We start from the raw sequence: 22,184 nt of genomic DNA, 5'->3' as shown, positions 1-22,184 counted from the left end.
TGTTGGCAACTTTCCCCCTAGGTGGGAATTCCCACCTAGGGTCAATGGGAACCAAAATCCCATTGACTAACTTTCCCCCTCTCAAAATCCGAAAAAAGAACGCCCCCCAAGTGTTTTTTACTTCAATACAAACCACATTAACACAGCAAATCAAGCTACCCAAATTAAATAAACCTACCTAACCTAATGGGCCTCTGCAATGCACGAACTTTGTTAAATAAAATTCAAGTTGAAGGGCCTTTTTTTTAAGAGTCAGGAGAAAAAAAGGGAAAATGACCTTTGTGATATTTTCAAGGGTTTCTAGCCAATAAGGGCAACTTTTTACTCTTAATATTAATAAAAATGACATTTTTTTATACAATAACCAGAATGAGATAGCTTTTTTTGAAAAAAATATCAAATAAGGGCATTTGGATACTGTTGCTCATCTTACTCCTCTGTATTCATGCGAATGGAACTTTCACCAGAAACCCAAAGAGCGTTGACAAACGGACTCGTGAGAAACTCATGATTAAGTTGTAAAAGAGAATGAGAGAAGAGCCCCTTTGCCTGCCTTACTACTCACGTAACGCAAAGATTGTATTGAATGAGCTTCCGATCATTCTAAAATCCAACAAACTACCAAAAACACGATATCGGAAAAAGATTTTTTGTAGTTCATTGTCATTTGTATTGCAAAGGTTGTTGGAATCTTTGTCGGAAATACGAACTATCGTTCTTTTAGACTATGCACGTGAGAAAAACCTGGCGATTTATAATGTTCTTGTTTTCTCTCATAGTTCTTTAAAAGTTTCATTCGCCAAATACATAGACAAAGAAGGAAGACGAGCAACATTGCCCACTGCCCATTTGATTCCAAGCCAAGCATTATTTTCGTCTTATGTATTATTAAATAAATTAAACTTGTATTGTTTTACTATTAATGTTTATTAATTTTTGTTATGGTTAGGTAATTATTGTTAAAAGGAAAATTAGATGGTAGAGGGGATTAAAAGGAAATGTAAATCTTATGCCATTTGTCTAGGGAAAACATATTGGAAAAAATCTTAATATAAATGAATTATTCGCATTCAATTCTTATTAATTGAGATTGAAGGACAAGGAGCTTTAGAACATTAAATAATGTGCTAAATGGGTTTGATTCCAACTCAAACGTTATTTTTGGGTTATGTATTGTTATATAAATTTGTATTAAAAATAATTTAAATTAATGTAATTTTAATATCTAAAGGTTGCAGTGAGTGAGACCGTGGGCGGATGACCGTCGCCTTATATCTAAGCCGACGGTCTAAAGGCCTATTAGGCTGTTTGTTGTAATGGGGCCAAGTTTATATTTCAAGCTAAATGGGTTTGATTCCAATTCAAACATTATTTTTGGGTTATGTATTGTTATATAAATTTGTATTAAAAATAATTTAAATTAATATAATATTTATATCTAAAGGTGAATTAGAGAGTGGGCGGATGACCGTTGCCTTAGATCTAAGCCGACGGTCTAAAGGCCTATTAGACTGTTTCTTGTAATGGGGCCAAGCTTATATTTCAAGCTAAGGGTTCACACAGGGCCAGGCCTAGTTCTTCTCTCCAAGGTTCAAAGTGTCAATGCATTTTTTTTTTTTTAAGTTTTTTTAAGTAGTCCCTAGGGTTAGGGTTGGTTTAAACATTGTTTAATGTTTGAAACCATTAATTTTGGAAAAGCCTTAAATAAGGCATATTGGCCACATGTCAATACGATATGATACAGGTACAAGGTGTATCATGTCAAAATTTGGGAAATTTAAAGGTAGTTCAAATATATATATCTTAAAATTAATACTCCATGGGGTTGGTTTAAACGTTGTTAAATGTTTAAAACCACTAGTTTTGGAAAAAGCCTTAAAGAAAGGTGCATCGACCACTTGTCGATACGATACGATATACTCGTTATAGTGCATATTGTGTCAAAATTTTAAACCTTATATAGCCCCTATTATAGATCTATGCTTGGCTTGACCGATCAGTGATGATGATTTTTAAATGGGATTGAAAAGTTCAATAGAATATTAATATTAATAACTTTTTATTAATTTTAGTTACTTTAATGGAATTTAAATCGTTTTTTTCTTAAATCAACTTTAATTTTTATTAACTTTTATTAATAATTGTATATTTATTAGTTAATGTTAGATTTATTTTAGTCTTTATTGATTTATATTACTTATTCTTGTTAAATGGAATTTATAATTACAATTCAATAGTAAAGTTGATTTTTAAATTATGATTTACTTACTTCTAATTAAGTTGTAATTAAATGAAAATTTAAGCGGAATGTATCATTAAAATGGAATTCCATTTTACTAATTGTTAGGGAAATTTGTAGTAAGTGTATTGTTATGAGCTATTCAATTTTTTATTATTAAATAGAATTTAATTTTATTGTTTTTATTAAAATGGAAGTTCATTTTACTTATTGTTCTCAAGGCTCAGTTTGGAAGGAGTACAACAAATGCAAATTTGCAGAGTGTAAAACCTTGTATTTTGTATGTATTTGCACTCTATAAATTTACATCTGTACTGAGCCCAAATGTAATTTATAATCACAATTGATCGGTAAAGTGAATGTTTAAGATATTATCTAATTACACCTAATTTAATTTAATTATAACTACAATTGGAATCTTATATAAGTACTATTTCAATCTCGGACATAAATAGTATTTCTTCACTCTTTTTTTCTCATTTTTGACTCTTAATCCTGACTGTATTTTCATTTTCTCACCGTTTTTGTATGACATATTGCCAGCGACTTTTCTAGCAACTTTTTGACGTATTTCCGGGGCAAATGGGCTAGAAAGTAGAAACAGCCACTGAAGAAGTCGCCCCAGCGTCGGTTATTGTTGGAAACAAACACCACTCACGATCTTGCTTTGTTTCTTCTCCCATCGTCCCTCACTTCGCAATGTGATATTTTGAGACGTTGTGGGTTCAATTAAGTTATTGTTGCTCTGCTTCACGATCTTGCTTGTCACTTACCATTGTCCCTGTAAATGAACCCCACTTGTCATCGTCTTGTGTAAATGAACCCCGTTTATGATCTTGCTTTGTATATTCCCATCGTCCCTTACTTCCCAAGGTGATATTTGAGACATTGTATCGTGGATTCAACAAAGTTGATGTTTCTGTGGGTGATTATTTGTGTTTTAGTACTTTATACCATTAATTTTTCGATTCCTAATTCGCTTTATACCGTCGCTATTAAGCTTGAGCGTGGTGGTGTACCCTATGGTTTAATTAGCATTTCTGTTTGCATTGTTATCACTATTGTGCTTTAGTGTTTATTTAATATCGTTGTTGTGCTTTTTGGGTATCAGTCTATAAGTTTCTTATAATTTATTCCTTCCTTTTTTACTCTTCTTTTGTTTAATTTGTTCCTTGCTTTACCCTTTAGTTTCTTAAATTAATTAGTTAATTCCAGTAAGGAAGAATTATGGAAACATTTTATTCTTTAATTAATTAATTAATTAATTGTTCCTTTTGAATCTTTATTTTCTTGAATTAATGCACATAAAAAATCGTTGGTAGGGTAGGGGCATAAACATGAACTCCTTTTTTTTGTTTTTGTTCTATTATGTAAACAATGTTTAGTAACTACATCATATGGTGGTACTTTAACAGTACTATAGGTGGTTCTCTCCGAGGCTCTCTGGAAAAATCAACAGCAAAGGACTTGAGATTAGAGAGTTTTTTGACCATTTTGTTTGATCTGCTGGTAATGTTTTACTAGGTGTTGATCCTTATAATCAGGTAGCTAAAGACTTCTGTGATCTATCAAGCTTGTTGCATATTTAATCAAATTTCATAATTGCATCAAGTTGATATAAAATGGTCAATGATGTCATGCAATGTCTTCTCAAGTTCATGTAATATGTTATATTGCACGGCTAAGTATTTGGCAGAAGAAATTTCATGAGTTACAGGTTCAGATTGTGGAAGTATGAAGAATATAACTGATGGGGCATATGGTTTTGTGGTTTCATTCTAAGTTAAGGAATTTCGTTGTGGCTGCAGGTGAAACTTTTCAAGTTATACAAGGCATTTTGCAAATTAGTTCCTAGCTATCTTTTGAGCAAAACTGGAAGTTCTTGGAGATTGGATCAGACTCTCTGTTACAACCAGTGCAATTGTTGGAAAATTTAATAGTATTCCTTGGAAATGTCTTTGATGATATTTATCATTTTGCTTTAAGTTTGGCGATAGTAACTTAGTTAAAGAGAACTATTAATATTACTATTCCTTGGGAGGTCCAAGGTAAATTACATGGTAGCATACTTTTCACTAGATAACAATCATCAAAGAGAGTACAAATACCTTCCCTATGATTACTATAGTGTGAATGTTCAAAAAGTATACAATTTTATCTATTGTTATTATTATAATTAATAATCAAATATAAATGGGGAACAGAATATTATAATGTTAGAAAATAAAATTATTAATTAATTTATATTAAAAAATAAAATATAAATTAGTATAACTTTGTTAGTAAACTACCAAATAAAAAATATATTTAATAACAATTTTAAAAAAATCAATAAATCTCTATAGTTTCACAAATGTAATAAAATTTTCAAAATTTTTTATAAAACTACATTTTCATAATTAAAAGATATAAAGTATTTGAAAGTTTATTTAAAATGTGTTAAATAATTATTGAAAATTATTAGAATATTTTGGAAATTTTAGGAGAATTTATTACATTTGATAGATTTTGGAAATTTTAAGAGAACTTATTAATAAAATTAATAAAAATGTTAGTTTTTATAATTATTTTTATTTATTCAAAATTAATAAATATTTCATTTAAAAATAATAAAAAATTTATTAAAATTACTACAAATTATTAATAAAACTAAATTTATTAAAAAATTTATGTTCATATTCAATTAACGATAATTATCTTTTATAAATCAATATTAAATAAAAAATAAAATTATTAAATATTTCAGATTTCCCGCGCGGAATGTTAGTTCACACTTCATACGTATCAAATCTTACAACTGCATTATTCGGCCACCTTTAAACCTTCAAGAAAATGAAATATGTCTAGACACGTTTCTTTCTTTCTTTTTTTCTCTTTGCATGATTCACACGTTTCCCCTCTCTTCCTTCTCCGTCTTTCTTTCTACTCTCTCAATCTCTCTCTCCCTCCTTTCCCCTTTCTCCCTTGAACTCTTTCGCCTCATCTCTCTCCTTCTCTGAACCCGTTTCCTGTGTGAAGCCTCTCTGGACCGTCGACAACATTCTCCACCGTCAGAAGGAACGATGACGAACTCCGACAACTCTAGCCAGCGACGACCTCTGCAAATTTCTCAGCGTTTCTTCATCCTCTCCTTCTCGCCGGAAGAGCTTGAGCAACGCGGATTCACTACCTCACCGTCGGTTATCTCATTGCGCCGGAAGAACTCGAGCAATGTGGAAACCACCGGCCTCCCATTACTCTCCCTCTCCCTCTTCTTCTTCTTCTTCTTCTTCTTCTTCTTCTTCTTCTTCTTCCCTCTCTCTTCTTCTTCTTCTTCTTCTTCTTCTTTGCTTGTCTCTTCCGATAGGGTTCTCTAGGTGTTTTCTGGTGATGATCTGTGGGGTTTGCGGCTTGGGTAGGTCTCATCGCCTCGGTATCGGTCTCCACCACTGATAAGGAGGTCACCTCTTCCCAGGTCCGAGACACCCCTGTCTATTTTACCGAGAAATGAGATGTCTTGATCTCAAAGTACATGCGTTTCTTTCTGTGTCTGAAACCTCTCTTAAGACCAATACAATCTCCACGGCAGTAGAAACCCAACTCTGTTTTATTTAGCAAGCAGATGGGTTTCTCTAAAAGAACCATGCTAGCTGCTTTATCCTAAAGCTAGCACCCAGTACTGCCATTTTAGCAAAACCCACTTTTAATTTAGCAACAGAAAAGAATGGGTTGTCTAGCCCCTAAGCTAGAGGGGGAAGAAGAAGGTATCTGCAATGCGCCGCTACACCCTGGCCGATGCGCATTGCAGATTTCTTCACTCTCTCTATGCCGTTGCAGCGGTGATAAGGCTTTTTGTTGCTCGCCATTCCTCTCCACCTTCGCCGTTCCTCATCACCTTCCCTCCCCCTTGTCCTTCCTCACCATCTACCGCCACCCATAACGTAATCTCCAACCCCATGTTTCTCCAGCAGGCACCATCAGAATCAACAGAAGAAGAAGAAGCCGCTGCCTGTCAGTCATCGGATTCTTCCAGTTGTTCAGACTCTTCGGAGACGAGGAGGGAGGAGGAAGCGGGAAGAGAAGAAGAAGAAGAAGAAGAAGAAGATAAGGCTTGCCAGTATTTTTACTCAGAAATGCCCCCACCACCGTCCCCAGAGAAGGATTTCGGGTGGGGTTTCTTTAATCCGTTCGACGGAGTGAGAGCAGAGGTGATTGGTGGATTCAGTCGGAGCTCCGATGAAGACTCGAAGGTGGTGAGGGAGGAGGAAGGGATACCAGAGCTGGAAGAAGACGAGGAAAGAGAAAGAGGAGAGCAGAATGCAATGATGGTTGCGGAAGATGAGAAACACGAAGAAAGTGGAGCAGAGGTTGTAGATGTAGTGAGCAATGCTAATTTCAACGGTGGAGAGCAGAGGGGGCTCATTGTGATCGATACCCTTGAAAGGGGTAGGGAAATATTGGAAGCATTGAAGGATGTGGAGGACCATTTCATAAGGGCGTATGACTCTGGCAAGGATGTCTCCAGGATTCTGGAGGCCAATAGAGTTCATCTGCAATCTGGTCTTGTGGAGATTAAAGGTGGGTTCTTTGTACACAAGTGTTCATTTTTCTATGTTTCTCCTTAGATTCGTAATGTGGGTCTACTTAAAGTTTTTTTTTTTTTTTTTTATCTGCTGCAAATTTATGGAGGAGTTTGTTTTATTTTTTTATTTAATTTTGTACCTTACAATAAAATCTGATTGATTGGGGATCCTATGATTAAAACAATGTGAAACTCAGCTTCTCATTTTCAGACATTTCTCTACTTTGTGGGTGTCCTCCCAGGTAAAACTGTAAAAGTTGCACATTCAGTTTACAGGGGTTCAACTTCTCTTATCTGGGTATTCCTCTCTTATTTCAGGGAAGCTTAGTTTGTTCAATTATATATCTCTCTATGGCTTATTCTACCATTACTTGTGTTGGTTCATATTTATCAATCTCTACTTAATGATAAATCCAACTATGCCTGTAACTAACCTATTTATACCAATTAAATGCAGAGAACTCCACAAAAATCATCCAAGCCATAACGTGGCACAGGTCTACTTCGTCTCAATCTTCATCTTGTAAGAGTTTCCTCGCGTCCAATTCCAAAGGTTCCTCCACATGGACAGAATTTAAGAACGATCTTGATGTAACCGTTTTTGGTCACGTACCATTTTTTGTGATGTATAAATTATTTTTGGCTAAGTACCTCGTGTTTGACCTGGTGGTGACGTGCCTTGGTGATGAGCTACTTGGTGGCGAACTCCCTGGGGGAGAACTACTTGGTGACGAACTGTCTGGTGATGCTCCCTGGTGGCGAACTGCCTAGGGGTGAACTGCCTGGTGGCGAACTGCCCGGTGGTGAACTGCCTGGTGGCGAACTGACCGACAGTGCTCCCTGGTGGCGAACTGCCTGATGGCGAACTACCTGGTGGTGAATTGCCTAATGGCGAACTGCCTGGTGATGAACTGCCTGATGGCGAACGGCCTGGTGGTGAACTGCCCGGCAGTGCTCCCTGATGGCGAACTGCCTGATGGAAAATTGCCTGGTGACGAACAGCCTGATGGCAAACTTCTTGGTGGCGAACTGCCCAGCAGTGCTCCCTGGTGGCGAACTGCCTGGTAGTGCTCCCTGGTGGCGAACTGCCTGGTGGCGAACTGCCTGGGGGCGAACTGCCTGGTGGCGAACTGGCCGGTAGTGCTCCCTGGTGGCGAACTGCCTGGTGGCGAATTGCCTGATGGCGAACTACCTGGTGACGAACTGCCTGATGGCGAACTCGTCACTTGACTTGCTCCTAGGCGGTCTGCAACTCAGAGGATGGTGGAGCTCCCTGGTGCAGCGCAACCCGACTACCCTCCGCGTGAGGTGATTCTCTCTCCTTTGTAGACGGCGGGAGCTGAGGGACCTGCGGGAACTGAATCAGAGGACCTGGGGGTATTTTCCCGGCGGGGACTCTCCGATGCCTAAGTTAGCATTCTGATTACAAAGGGCTTGGAAAGAAATGAGAGAGCTAGAGAGCGGAGGTTACCATACTTTTTTTTCCTCTGGCTTTGGGGGTCGGAGTCCTTATATAGTGGTGCCCTCGCGGGTTAGGTGGGTGAAAAGCCTTCAAATGATAAGACGTCATATCCCGTCAGAACCGGGGTACGGTGATGAACTCCTCGAGGTTGTCAGGCTGGCGCTTGTGCCAGGCGGCCAGGTCGGCGCCTGGGCCAGGTTGTCAGGTCGACGCCTATGTCAGTCGGCAGGTCGGTGTCCGGGCCAGGTTGCCAGGCCGGCGCTTGTGTCCGGGTCAGGTTGTCAGGTCGGCGCCTGTGTCCGGGTTAGGTTGTCAGGTCGGCGCTTGTGTCCGGGCTAGATTGCTAGGTCGGCGCCTGTGTCCGGGCCAGGTTGTCAGGTCGGTGCCTGTGTCCGGGCCAGATTGCTAGGTCGGCGCTTGTGTCTGGGCTAGGTTGCCAGGTCGGCGCCTGTGGCAAGCTGATCCGGCAAGGTCGCGCAGGTCACGCGCAGGCCGTGCACAGGCTGCGCCAGGTCGCGCGTAGGCCGCGTCAGGCCGTGCACAGGCTGCGCCAGGTCGCGCGCAGGCCGTGCACAGGCTGCGCCAGGTCGCGCGCAGGTCGCACGCAAGCCGTGCCAGGCCGCGTGCAGGTCGTGCCAGGCCAGCCAAACCGGTGCCCGGGGACACCAACTTGGTAAGTTGTTGCCTGGGTGCTTGCCTAGTTGTCACGAGGTGCCACGTGTCGCAATTTCACTAGAGGGCCAAATCTGCCCTCATCAATTGCCCCCCACTCCCGAGCTGAGAGTAACTCAGCGAAGGGAGTAGATTTCTTTTGGCCCGTAAGTTGACGAGCTAGTAAGTTTTGATCCAATTCCTTGGGCTTTGGGAGCTGCTTGTATGTGGCGAGCTACCAGCAAGACGAGGGGGTCTCCGCCAGTTCAGTAGTGTAGCCCTTAGGCTCTAGGGCAACTTATAGTTCACTTTTGCTGATTTTGTTCCTGCTGAGAAAGCGATTGGATATTTAGCAATAGTGTGGCCCGCAGGCTTTGGGAGTGACTCATAGTCTACTCTTTTCTGACTTTTGCTCGTGCCGGAGAGGCGACCGGGCCTTAAGCAGTAATGTGGCCCGTAGGCTTTGGGAGTGACTCGTAGTCTACTCTTTTTTGACTTTTGCCCGTGTCGGAGAGGCGACCGGGTCTTAAGCAGTAATGTGGCCCGTAGGCTTTTGGGAGTGACTCGTAGTCTACTCTTTTTGATTTTTGCCCGTGCCGGAGAGGCGACCGGGTCTTAAGCAGTAATGTGGCCCGTAGGCTTTTGGGAGTGACTCGTAGTCTACTCTTTTTTGATTTTTGCTCGTGCCGGAGAGGCGATCAGGTCTTAAGCAGTAATGTGGCCCATAGGCTTTTGGGAGTGACTCGTAGTCTACTCTTTTTTGACTTTGCCCGTGCCGGAGAGGCGACCGGGTCTTAAGCAGTAATGTGGCCCGTAGGCTTTGCTTGTGAGGTGTCGAGCTATGATTGTGCTACATCAGCTTCGTAATGCCGATCACCCACTCCTACAAGAAGCTACTAGGAGCTCGACCTTCGGGGGCAGCACTACTAACTTTAGGTTGCCAGCTCACACGGGAGCCTTGGAAGGCTCGATCGGTAAGGGCGCCTATGTAGTCTGTTGGCCGTCAACTCCCGCGGAAGCCATGAAGAGCTCATCTTTGTAGGGGGACCTTGCGGAGAGGACTGATGAGGCATTATCTGAATCGAAAGTAAGGCTGGTAGAGCTACTTAGTCTGTTAGCCCCCTGCATAGTTTTTGAGTTCATGAAAAATGTAAACTATAAAGTGATAGCTTCAAAAAAAGTGAGGACTTAGCTTTGGTAAGATGAGAACTTAGCTTTTGTAGGATGAGAACTTAGCTTTTCGTAGCGTTTCCCACAGACGACGCCAATTGATGTAACCGTTTTTGGTCACGTACCATTTTTTGTGATGTATAAATTTTTTTTGACTAAGTACCTCGTGTTTGACCTGGTGGTGACGTGCCTTGGTGATGAGCTACTTGGTGGCGAACTCCCTGGGGGAGAACTACTTGGTGACGAACTGCCTGGTGATGCTCCCTGGTGGCGAACTGCCTAGGGGCGAACTACCTGGTGGCGAACTGTCCGGTGGCGAACTACCTGGTAATGCTCCCTGGTGGCGAACTGCCTTATGGCGAACTTCCCGACAGTGCTCCCTGATGGCGAACTGCCTGGTGGCGAACTGCCCGGCAGTGCTCCCTGATGGCGAACTGCCTGGTGGCGAACTGCCCGGCAGTGCTCCCTGATGGCGAACTGCCTGGTGACGAACTGCCTGATGGCGAACTGCTTGGTGGCGAACTGCCCGGCAGTGCTCCCTGGTGGCGAACTGCCTGGTGGCGAACTGCCTGGTAGTGCTCCCTGGTGGCGAACTGCCTGGTGGCGAGCTACCTGGTGGCAAACTGCCTGGGGGCGAACTGGCCGGCAGTGCTCCCTGGTGGCGAACTACCTGGTGGCGAACTGCTTGATGGCGAACTCGTCACTTGACTTGCTCCTAGGCGGTCTGCAACTCAGAGGATGGTGGAGCTCTCTGGTGCAGCGCAACCCGACTACCCTCCGCGTGAGGTGATTCTCTCTCCTTTGTAGACGGCGAGAGCTGAGGGACCTGCGGGAACTGAATCAGAGGACCCGGGGGTATTTTCCGGGCGGGGACTCTCTGATGCCTAAGTTAGCATTCTGATTACAAAGGGCTTGGAGAGAAATGAGAGAGCTAGAGAGCGGAGGTTACCATACTTTTTTTTCCTCTGGCTTTGGGGGTCGGAGTCCTTATATAGTGGTGCCCTCGCGGGTTAGGTGGGTGAAAAGCCTTCAAATGGTAAGACGTCATATCCCGTCAGAACCGGGGTACGGTGATGAACTCCTCGAGGTTGTCAGGCTGGCGCTTGTGCCAGGCGGCCAGGTCGGCGCCTGGGCCAGGTTGTCAGGTCGACGCCTATGTCAGTCGGCAGGTCGGTGTCCGGGCTAGGTTGCCAGGTCGGCGCCTGTGTCCGGGTCAGGTTGTCAGGTCGACGCCTGTGTCCGGGTTAGGTTGTCAGGTCGGCGCCTGTGTCCGGGCCAGTTTGCCAGGTCGGCGCCTGTGTCCGGGCCAGTTTGCCAGGTCGGCGCCTGTGTCCGGGCCAGGTTGCCAGGTCGGCGCCTGTGGCAGGCTGATCCGGCCAGGCCGCGTGCAGGTCGCGCCAGGCCAGCCAGACCGGTGCCCGGGGGGGACACGAACTTGGTAAGTTGTTGCCTGGGTGCTTGCCTAGTTGTCACGATGTGCCACGTGTCGCAATTTCACTGGAGGGCCAAATCTGCCCTCATTAGATCTCTTTGATGATTATGGAGGAATGGAACCAGGGAGCCATTCACTGAGGCTAGGAAGGTATACGCTTGGGGAAAGAAGTTGTACGAAGTAGTTAAGGTAAACAAATTTCAATTACTTCTACATCCACTTGAACTTTCATGATTTGCTTCTAGAGCCAATGGCATTCTTTCCCACCATTGGGTTCGCTATCTGAAATCCGCTGTTATATTATTGAACCAAATCCCCTGTTAAATGTTCATGTGCACAATACACAAACTCCTAATCAATTGTCCCTATTTATTTACATGTTCTTATTTACATGTTTATAATTGACTATTGTAGGATATCATTCTCTGTAGATTTCAAAAGCTCGTGATTTTGATGATTTGTTTCCTATAATCGATCATGAAGGAAAACCTTCAACGGAACAAAAAATCTACGCCAGTCTTCTGTGGAAGCAACTCAACCACCTTGGGTAAGACCTTGAATTGTATACTATAGCTCACAAATAGGAAAATTAGATTTTTTTTTTTTTTTGAGATAGAACTAAAAGGTTCCTGATTGCCATTTGTTATTACAATCTGTTCTTGAGATTTCAGGAATGCTGGCTTTGATTAATGTTCTGTATTACCATGCCGATTCGGCTTCTCCTCTTGCTTGGGAGATCGATCATTGGTTTCCTTGTTCAAGTAATAATCTATGGAAACTCTTGTTTTTCTCCTCAAGTTCAATTCAATTCTCTCTTTATCTAGACGCATACAAATGAGTTGCTTTGGCGGCCTTTTTTGAGACTACAAGAGGTGGACGCATACAAATGAGTTCAATTCAATTCTTACCATGTTCTTTAATTTCAAATGTGCCTGATGAGGGTGGATTTGGCTCTCCAGTGACATTGTGACACATGGTGACACCCGGAACCACTCAAGGCAACAACTTGCCAAGTTGATGGTGTCCAACCTCGCGGCCTGGCCGCGACGCCAACCTGGAGACCTGCGAGATGTGCTTATCGACAAATTCGGCATGCATACCCTAACATTCTCATGATCCTTGGAAGTTGGCCCATGTGCCGAACGATTTGGAGGGTGGCCAACGTGCATGACAGTTACTTTTAGGAATCTTGAACCACTTAGACGACCTCGTAGAAATCTTGGATATGGTGCGTGAATCACATGCCAAACAATGCCTATATAAAGGCACCTACCCCAATGGCAAAGGGGGAGGAAGGAGGCCGGTAAGTAAGCAAGTTCTAGTTCTCAGACTTTGTGATTTTTAGCTCGCAGTCTACTATGAGAGTATTGACTTAAGCATTGGAGCGACCTCGCTGGGTTAGCCGCCCTGGGTCCTCTGACATTTGGTTCCTTGCAGGTCTCTAAAGAGCAATGAAGCTCATCACAGGCAACTCAGTACCTGGTCAGCCTAGCACCTCACAGGTAGCTCGGCACCTGGTCAGCCTTGCACCTTATAGGTAGTTCTGCACTATAGTCAGCTTGCCATCTAGCCTGTTCAGCTTGACTCAGCTCGGCAGCCAAAGTTATCCACTTCGACCTGAGTCATCAGCCACTTGTAAGCAGACCAAATGACGAGGCACTTAACCAACAAAAAATGATATGTGACCAGAAACGGCCACATCACTAACATTTTGCCTTTTTCTCCCATCTCTCTCGTGTCTTTTCCATATGCATGTCCCAATCTCATCTTCTTCTATTTACAGTCACAACACTGCCGAAAGCTTTCGTAGAATCTTTTCTTGTCTAGGTCTGGCTTTCTCTCCATTTACACCTCTCCCCCTCAACATAGCATATTGTCTTCAGGTCGGGTTGTTTTCTAATGTTGGGTTATTTTAGTTAGTGTTTCGATTTGAGTTTTATTTTGAACCGAACCTGGTTCGATTGTGCTATCAGTTCGATTGCCCATCCAACCCGGTTTTATTAGTTATTGTTTTATAGTTAATAAATACTGATAATTTAATTAATAATTAATATTTATTAATTATATCAATTCGGGTTATGTTTTGTATTCAACCAAACCCAGTTTTACCAATAACCTATCATATAATAAATATAAAAATTATTATATATTTACCAAAATATATACTATTAAAAATTAAATACTTAACAAATATTAAGAAAACGTTTGACCTTTACCAAAATTAATACTTAATAAATATCAGCAAAAATAATGTTTGACTTTTATTAAAGTTATCATAAATTTGTAGAAAATGTCAAAATATAGAAAACGTGGATTATTAATTAGCTAAATACTTAATAATTAACTTACTAATTAAATGATCATATTTAAAATTTAATATTAGTTTACCAGAAATACTTTAGATTAATTTATTATAATTACCAATTATTACTGATTATAATTAGTGGATTATTGTTATTAAAGTCATTGGCATTATTAATTGATTTGTTAGAGTTGAATTTAGATATTTATCAAATCGAATCAGGTCATATCCGAATTTAAATCCGATTAACTATTTAGTATGAATAGGATATTCGAATTTGATCGATTAGATATTTGAATTATTCGAATTTGATTCAATTATATTGAACATTGAATTTAAAATCAAATTTTTGAATACCGTTGGCACCTCTATCCGTTATGTGTGAAGAACATCAAAACTCTAGTGGTTGAGTTAAATTGTATTTGCAACCATACACATGAACATAGCGTTCCGTGTATCGTGGATTTGGATGTTCTTTCTATGTAAACAGTAGGGGTTAGTCAATTTCTTAAAACTTAAGGGTACTTTAAACATTTGTGCCCTAATTAAAAATTAAAAATGGTTCATATTGATGAAGATCAAATTGAGCACAAGGGTGAGGATGGAAAGTTGTTTGAAGTGTTACCTCAACTTGATACTTCAACTTTTGAGAGAGATATTCAATCATAAGAAACGTCAGAGGCTCTAGGTGATCCTAGGGTTGTGAAGTCCAACGATTAAGTTAGTAATGCCAGGGAAAAATAAAGAATAAAGTGAGCTTATTGAGATGAGGTGAGAGCTCTTGAGAGGTCGTTGTTTGGGGGAGTTGGTGAGCTCCATATGATGAGCTAAAGAGTTTGTTGGGGACCTAGAGGGTTCCATGTCCGAGGTGTCCGGTGTGCCTTGTTCATAGTAACCTATTATCATATTCAGTTGTGTCTAAATGAATGGAGGATTCACTTATTTATAGGAGAGTGGCTTCACCTAAGAACTGACATGTCTCTCACATGTGGTCAAAACTCAGTCTACTTGTCACAACCTTGGTTGACATGCACGTGGTAGACAATGTATTTGCAGGGAGTGCTCTGGCCTTAATGTTCTAATTAGCTCGTAGCTCGTCAGGACCAGGTTATCTTGGTAAGACAAATCAGCTTGAAGCTTGTTAGGACCAAATCATATCTTCAATTGACAACATTGCCCCTAGCATGCTGTCACTGGCGGTTTCTAACTAGTGGTCAATTTTCACCTTATCATATATATATATATATATATCCTTAAAACTTATGTCAATATATAAAAAATAAGTTCTAGTGGTTCTCCACGTCCACACATTCATGCCACTGGCACCATTTTAGTGTTGCATTGAGTCCATATGGACTAATGTTTCTCATGCAAGAAGAGCCCTATGTATAGGAAAAGCTATTTGGCACCCATCTGTTTCGTGCTGTGGCTTTTTAAGAAGGAATTTTTCCAAGCCTCCACCGAAAATAAATTCAATGGTAAGTGCTAGAGGTTTTTTTTTTCCATCCCTTATCAACTCTAACGTGATATACATTCTCCATATCTCCTTATAGAACATCAAACAAAACGCTTTGATTTTTCCTAAAGCATAAAAACAACGTTACACGTTTATTGTATGTAATAACATTTTTGCAAAGTAGAAACAGAAGTTTTTTTTTTTTTTTTTAATGAGAGGAAATGGAACAATAAAGAGTACCTATTTCAACAGTTATTTTCATGGTTTTGAAAACCGGACCAGACTGGATGTTTGAACCAGTTGACCTGGGAACTAGACCTGTTCATGGGCCGGGCCGGCCTTTTATTCTTTATTAACAGAAAAATGTTAGGCCCAAGCTCGAGCCCGACTCGATCAATGGGCCTACAACTTGGGCCTGAGCCTGGCCCTGATAAAAAGCCTGAGCCCGAGCCCGAAGCCTGATCTAATAATAGAAATTCGAATTTTTCCCTATTCAAATGGACATTATCTATTTTAATTCATATGTTTTTTTTTCCCTATTTAAATGAACAATGGGCCTACAAGTGAATCAACAACCTTCTTAAATCAAAAAATTTATTCAAATGGACATCACATAGGGTTTTTACTTAGGTTTAACCATACGTCGGATCGGGTCGGGTTTGGGCTGGGCTATTTTCGCAAAGCCCGAGCCTGGCTCGAATTTTATGCGGGTCGGGCTTTTTGGCCCGAGGTTAAGCCCGTGGGCCAAAAAGCCTGTTCAAGCCCGTTCCTAGGCCAAAAAACATTTGATTTGGTCAGTGATACAGATTTTAGCCTTTTATTTTAATTACTTTTTATTATTTATTTTTTAAATCAGAATGGAGCATTCATTCGAACCTAACGGTCAAACCATTTGACCTAGGAACCGGTCCCCAAAATGGTTCAGTGTACGATTCAATTATTAAAGCCTTCATTATTTTAGTATCTAGTTTGGGTTTATGAATTTTAAGTGGGTCTTCTTCAAAGGTTTGAGATGAATAACCGGGAAGTACAATACAAGTTTCCTATGTTTGCAATACGTTTTGTGATATTAATTGCTTACAATATTAATTTTTTATTTTTTGTTTACTAATACAAATTTATAACAAGAGATTCAAAATCAAAAAATAAAGAAGAAAGGCGACAAAGAAAAACATTTAGAATATATATAGTATTTAATGTGTTATTTCCTTTGAAGGAAAAAGTAAAGGTGTAATGTGGATTGTGTGCCGGTCAGCATGGTCCTGTGGGCTTCCTGCGCTGTAGCGGGCTGTGCCATGCCAGTCTTCCCACTCGCAGGGTAGTTGCCGCAGTACAAACCTGGTCCACATTTGGTAGGTGTGGAAGATGAGCCAGAGAAACTGAGAATTAGAATAAATTAAAGTTGGGTTTTGGGAAAACTGAGAAGTAGAGAGAAACATTTTTAGGTTGTGTTTAATCTCATTACTGATCAAATTTGACAATTTCCGTTGGAGCAAGCGCGACAATTGAGTAACTGAGGACAATTGAATTATTTTTCCCAATACAATTCCATAATTGTTGCACTACAAATCAGGTCTACAAGATTTGAACATTTGGATGGTTGATCAAAAAAAAAAAAAAGAATCCAAAGGGCATTTGCATCCTTTCACATGCCATCTAGGCTGTGTTTATAAATATTCTCTTTCTGGTTCGTAAATGCAAAATGTAATTTATTTTTTTTGTATTCTTATTTGTTTGAAATCGGTGCAAAATGTGAGCCCGTCATTAAATATACTAAATTTTTGTTCAAACAAGTCTATCCAAAAAATGGGTATAATAATAAAGATATTAGAAAAAACATTTTTGACATCTTAATCATTACATTATGACAGTTAGATGCTTGCAAACACATTTGTATTACAAACAAACGTAGTCTTAATCATGATTAATGATTCTGGTCTAAACTGAGATTTTTTTAGAGTTCAGACACTAATTTGACAGATTTTGAAATTTGGTACCAAAATGAAAGTGTGCAATTAGGCCCAAAGAGATAGAGCGGATTGAATTGGATATAGGCATTATCCGAATTTGATTTGTTAATTGGATCATATCTATCAAATATGTAGCGGATTCCCCCACAAAGAAAAATTAAGCCGACGGCTTAAAATCGGCGGTCTTAAAAGACTGCTGCTATAGACACAGCTCAAAAAGACCACCGCCCAGTAAACTAAATAAAAAATATTGGGCGGTGGACCTCGAGAACTGGCACGACATTTTTACATTTGAGCTGGACTTAGTGTTAGAGAGAGAGAGAGAGCAAAAATCCAAAAACTCTCACACTCCCGCCTAATGCTCCCGCTCAGAACCTTTTTGAGAGAGAAATCGATTCAGAAATGCGTCTGACAAAGAACGAAAAGTAAGGACTCTTTTCTTCTTCTTCTTCTTCTTCACGTATGGTTGATTCATTTCTGTTTTCTCCCATTCTAGGGCATTAATCGGTGGAGGGCGACAAACACAGTTAAAGGCTTAGCCACAATTCTACTACATAGGAGAAAATCCGTATCAAGCTGGAGAAATCCCCCCAACTGCCCTTATTGACGATCCAAAAGGGATTCCTTTGTAGCAAACCATCTTCAAAGATACAGCTTCTCCCTTCACCTACATCTACTGTGGGACCTCTTGCGTCACCCCCATTAGGTCATTATCGTCCCTCTCCCTTCCATCCTTTCCATTTTCTAGCTTCTTCTTTTTCTTTCCTGAATTATATCTGTGCAAGTATTGATCATCTCGGAATTAGAGTTTATTGTTTACAGAAACAAAAAAAGGGTTTATTGTTTACAGAAACAGAAAAAAGGGTTTATTGCTTACAGAACTAAAAAAGGGTTTAGTTGAAACTTGAAACTTAGGATTATGGATTGTGGATGACCTTTTGATTCCACGATCGGTAAAATAGATGGATGGTTTAAAAATCAAAATGCAAATTCCTTTTCTTGGCGATGACTATTTTATAGTCAAAATGCGTACTTTGCAAAGGTATTAATTTCAATGCGATAGGAGCTTATGTAATCCTAATGTCAGCAGTATAAAATGTTATATACAGAAAATGGAACAAACATACATGTCTATGGCTTAGGGTCTTCAAAAATCTTCAATTATTCTTGATTGTGAATTATTGTGATGGCCCTATTTTAGGTCTATTAGATTTTATGCAGCTTGTGCTTTGGCTTTATGTTCCATGTATTTGTGTTGTGCCCATGGGAAAGAAGGGAATCTATTAGTGTTGGCATGATCACTAAAAGAAGGTTACAATTCATTCATTTGATGCAATTGCTAGGTGGTTTCGGAAGTTGCATGGGAACAAAGAGATTAAGGTGTGTTGCTCTAGCAACCCAAAAAAGGTGTAGCTCAAATAAATCACTAACACCATCTCAACTAAGATATCAAGAAAAATGATTTGCCATATCTCTCAAAGAAAAAAAAGATTGGCAGGGCATTTGAAAAATAAAAGTACATTCAAATGGGAGAAATTATTTTCCCTTGCCCCTAAAACATGTTATTTTAAACTATATTCAGATATGAAATTTTTGTATGAAATAACCTTTGGACTATGATTGTGCAATGCTTGGACTTGTCCTTTTAATGGAGGAAAGCTTTATGGAACTCTTGGATTCTTTGTCCTATAGACCTGGTGGGACCCATGAACACTGGTTGGTCTTTGATGTTCCTGGGGTTGTGGAGGTTTTTCTATTGTTTTTGTTGTGTTTCTCATCACTGGGACTTGACTCTGTGTTGTTTTGTTTTATTTCTGGGCCCTTTGTTTGCTGGTCCTCAAATGTTTTGTTGAGGTGGGTCCTTAGTGGTTTCCTCTGTTTGGCTATTTTCCTTTTTTTTGTCTCAGGTTTGAGCCTTCTTGGGATGCTATCTAGCTAATCCCTGTGATTGGATTTTGGATCGGTATACTTCTTGCATTAATGCGTCAAGCATATACATTTTACTTACCTGCTTTCTGTGTAGACGAATTTACACGGATTTTTATTTTGCTATTAGAATTTAATTTTCATATTCAGTTAATTGGATGCAAACCATGCGGAACATGAAATAACAGTCTTTTGTAATGATGATATTTGCTTTCATAAGATCAATAGAATGTATTTGCTGATCAAAATGAACAGCATGTAGAATGTTCTCACCGATTTCGAGTGCAGCCGGTTCTTTACAGGTAATGTTTATTGAGTTTTACTTTTCTGCAGTTGTCTGCATGTATGTATTGGATTTCCTTTATTTTGGGTGGTTCCATATGCACGTAGTTTGCTAATTTTATCTATGATCAAATTTTACACTTTTTTTAGTTGGAAGAACTTAATTAGATGCCATACACACCATGTAGTGCCTGCAGCTAGGATTGATGGAGGTTAGATTCTGGATATACCCTGCTCTCTACCTGCATTAACTCTCTTATAGAAACCATAATAGTCCTTAATGATATGAACCAAAAGTTAGCCCAAATATGAAAGTGGGACCATATTATATGGTCCGGGTCAATTTCATTATATTCAATATTGACATGGAAGAGGTGTGTATAATTAGGTCTGGCTAGACATGCTTCTTTCTTTGTGACCTCTGTATCTGTTGTTTATACTCATGTCATTTGTTGTAATGATTCACTGCAAATGATTTCATTTTCTGTAAGAGGTGTGTACAATCTCATAATTCTCCTTTACGAATGACTTTAATATACTTTTCTCAAAAAGAAATAAAGTTTGAATTATACAACTAGCTATTTATATACTTCTTTACAATGAACCATCTTTCTTTCTAGGTTGCCAATCTAGTGACTCTTCAAGGAGAAAACCAGCCATTTGTATATGTTTCAATTACTAAAGCAGAGTATGTATAATTCAACCAACCTTAATTCAAGTCTTTATTGGATTGTACTATGTACTCTTTAGATTCTACTATCTTAACTTTAAATTAATTAACTTCTCATAATTTTATGCAGCTTTTGGCAGATCTATTAGTACAACTAGAAACACTGTTGATGGTCAGCATTGCTCTCTTTGCAGGAGATTGAATACGAAATTCAGATATTAAGAATTCTATTTTTCTATAGTGCGGTCCTGAACTTTTTCTCGGTTTATTAAGCACATCCATTTTCTATTTCATGTGTGTTTGAAAAATCTTAAATCTTGTATTTCATGAGGAATGGAGATAAGCTTGACAAATGAACATAATATTTCATATACGATGCTATGTGTTGACTGGCATTTAAAGCTTATTGAGGAACTCATGCAACTTGGGTATAATTTCCATCTAACCCATTTCTATCTTAAGGAACTCATGCAACTTGGGTATAATTGATATGTAGGTTCTGCAACCCTACTATTGAGGAATAAGTTCTTCAAATCCACCAAAGGATCCCACCTAATTCCAAAAGGTCATAAGACTTTATTTGGCTAATGGATTCCACTTGACAACTGACTTCTAAAACACTTTAGGACTACCAACTAAAAAGACTGACAGCTAAAAGAAGATTAGAAACTAGAAAATAAACAAAAATCACCCCAAATCCAAGCTGACTCAAAATGAGTAAACAAGCCCTGCATCAATGATGTTAGAAGGTTTTGAGTGTCACTTTACATTCTATATACAACATCAATACTACTAAGAGTAATTTTTTTTATGGGAAACAATAACTTTCATTCATTTTTAGGAAACTAGGTACAAACTGTCACCTTCAAAAGCAAGGTAACCCCTTATCAAATTACAAACAGGTCCAAAAAAGTTTTTGCCTACTAACTCCTTGCGGCCGTTGCATTGGCTGATTTAAATCTGACTTCAAGCTCCCTTGAAGTCAGAAAGTGTAATTTATGGTTCATGCCTTGTATCCTATCATCATATATTTCTGATGCATATAATAATAATTTTCATGTCTAACTACATTATTTTTTTTAATTTTTGTATTTGAACAATTGCACAAATTTTAGATATTATAATAATTAATTTCTAATTAATAGATATTGTTTCAAATTGCAATTTTATATAAATTTAAGGTTTGATGGAAGGGATTTGCATTAAGCAGGACTCATAAAGCAATACATAATACAGTACAAAGGTATAAACAAAAATAAGGAAAACGGCCATTAAAAAAAATTAAGTCGGCGGTTCTATTGAGCGCCAGCATAGCTATAAATAGGAATTAAGGTGTGGAACGTAAGGCGGCGGTCTGAAACATCTAAGCTGGCGATTTGAACCGCCATTTAAAGATGTAAAGATGGGAGGAATTTTTGAGAAAAAGCTAGTGGTGGTCTGTTAAGACATAAGCTGGCGGTCAAAACCGCTGCCTTATTAACACTAACCTGGCAGTTCGATAATCCACCACTTTAGAGCAACTTGAACCACTTTCAATCAGCCATTAAAGGTGGTGGTCATGATCTAAGGCGGCAGTTTCTTAGAGGGTGGTGGACACATGACCGCGGACTTTGACCTTTTTTTTTTGTAGTGATTCTAATTGAATTTGGATTGTAATTAGATACTAAATACTATAAATGAATTAGACTAAAAATAACCAAAATATTATATGTTATTAATGAGATGAGCTAAAAATGACTTTAATAATATATTTTATGAACAAAATAAATTGAAAATTAATTGCATAAAACTTGAACATATGACAATTTAGTGAAAATACAACATTAAGACTAATATAATATACTTTTTAAGTGTATATGAACATATATATTTAAATCAAATCGAATTATATCGGATTGGATAAGGGTAGATCCATATTATTTGATCCAATTATAAATAGATCGAATTCGAATCAGACTTAATAGGATCAAATTTGAATTTGGAATCCGATAATAAGATACTGTTTACATCCCTACAAAGAGAGTAGTAATCTGTAATTTTCACTTAGGCTATGTTTGGAAACA

At 39.3% G+C, this 22,184-nt stretch overlaps 1 protein-coding gene and 1 long non-coding RNA gene across 6 annotated transcripts; both read left to right on the top strand.

Moving 5' to 3' along the window:
- The first annotated feature begins 5,096 nt into the window (after window positions 1–5,096).
- Window positions 5,097–13,562, top strand: LOC104593029 (uncharacterized). Of its 4 annotated transcripts, XR_016083521.1 has the most exons (5): window positions 5,097–6,796; window positions 7,258–11,704; window positions 11,930–12,062; window positions 12,187–12,276; window positions 12,475–13,562. XR_016083521.1 is itself a non-coding variant. In XM_088899784.1 (3 exons), exons 1-3 carry the CDS (start codon window positions 5,992–5,994, stop codon window positions 7,285–7,287), a joined length of 891 nt encoding a protein of 296 aa, XP_088755910.1. In that variant the 5' UTR covers window positions 5,097–5,991; the 3' UTR covers window positions 7,288–7,396. The 4 variants fall into 4 exon arrangements, 1 of the variants encoding a protein (XP_088755910.1); XR_016083520.1 differs by lacking the exon at window positions 12,475–13,562 and having other exon boundaries at window positions 11,947–12,062; window positions 12,187–12,305; XR_734517.3 differs by lacking the exon at window positions 12,475–13,562 and having other exon boundaries at window positions 12,187–12,305.
- Window positions 13,563–17,097: 3,535 nt separating this feature from the next.
- On the top strand, window positions 17,098–20,378 carry LOC104593028 (uncharacterized). Of its 2 annotated transcripts, XR_016083627.1 has the most exons (4): window positions 17,098–17,668; window positions 17,740–17,949; window positions 19,151–20,139; window positions 20,252–20,378. It is a non-coding gene; the product is annotated as an uncharacterized LOC104593028 (long non-coding RNA). The 2 variants fall into 2 exon arrangements; XR_016083626.1 differs by having other exon boundaries at window positions 17,740–20,139.
- The last annotated feature ends 1,806 nt before the right edge of the window (window positions 20,379–22,184 follow it).

The sequence above is a fragment of the Nelumbo nucifera genome, chromosome 3 (assembly GCF_055504915.1).
Source record: "Nelumbo nucifera cultivar China Antique chromosome 3, China Antique-T2T, whole genome shotgun sequence".
In the NCBI taxonomy this organism is placed as follows: domain Eukaryota; kingdom Viridiplantae; phylum Streptophyta; class Magnoliopsida; order Proteales; family Nelumbonaceae; genus Nelumbo; species Nelumbo nucifera.
Note: the sequence above shows the minus strand (reverse complement) of the source record. Positions and strands in the feature narration are given on the sequence as shown.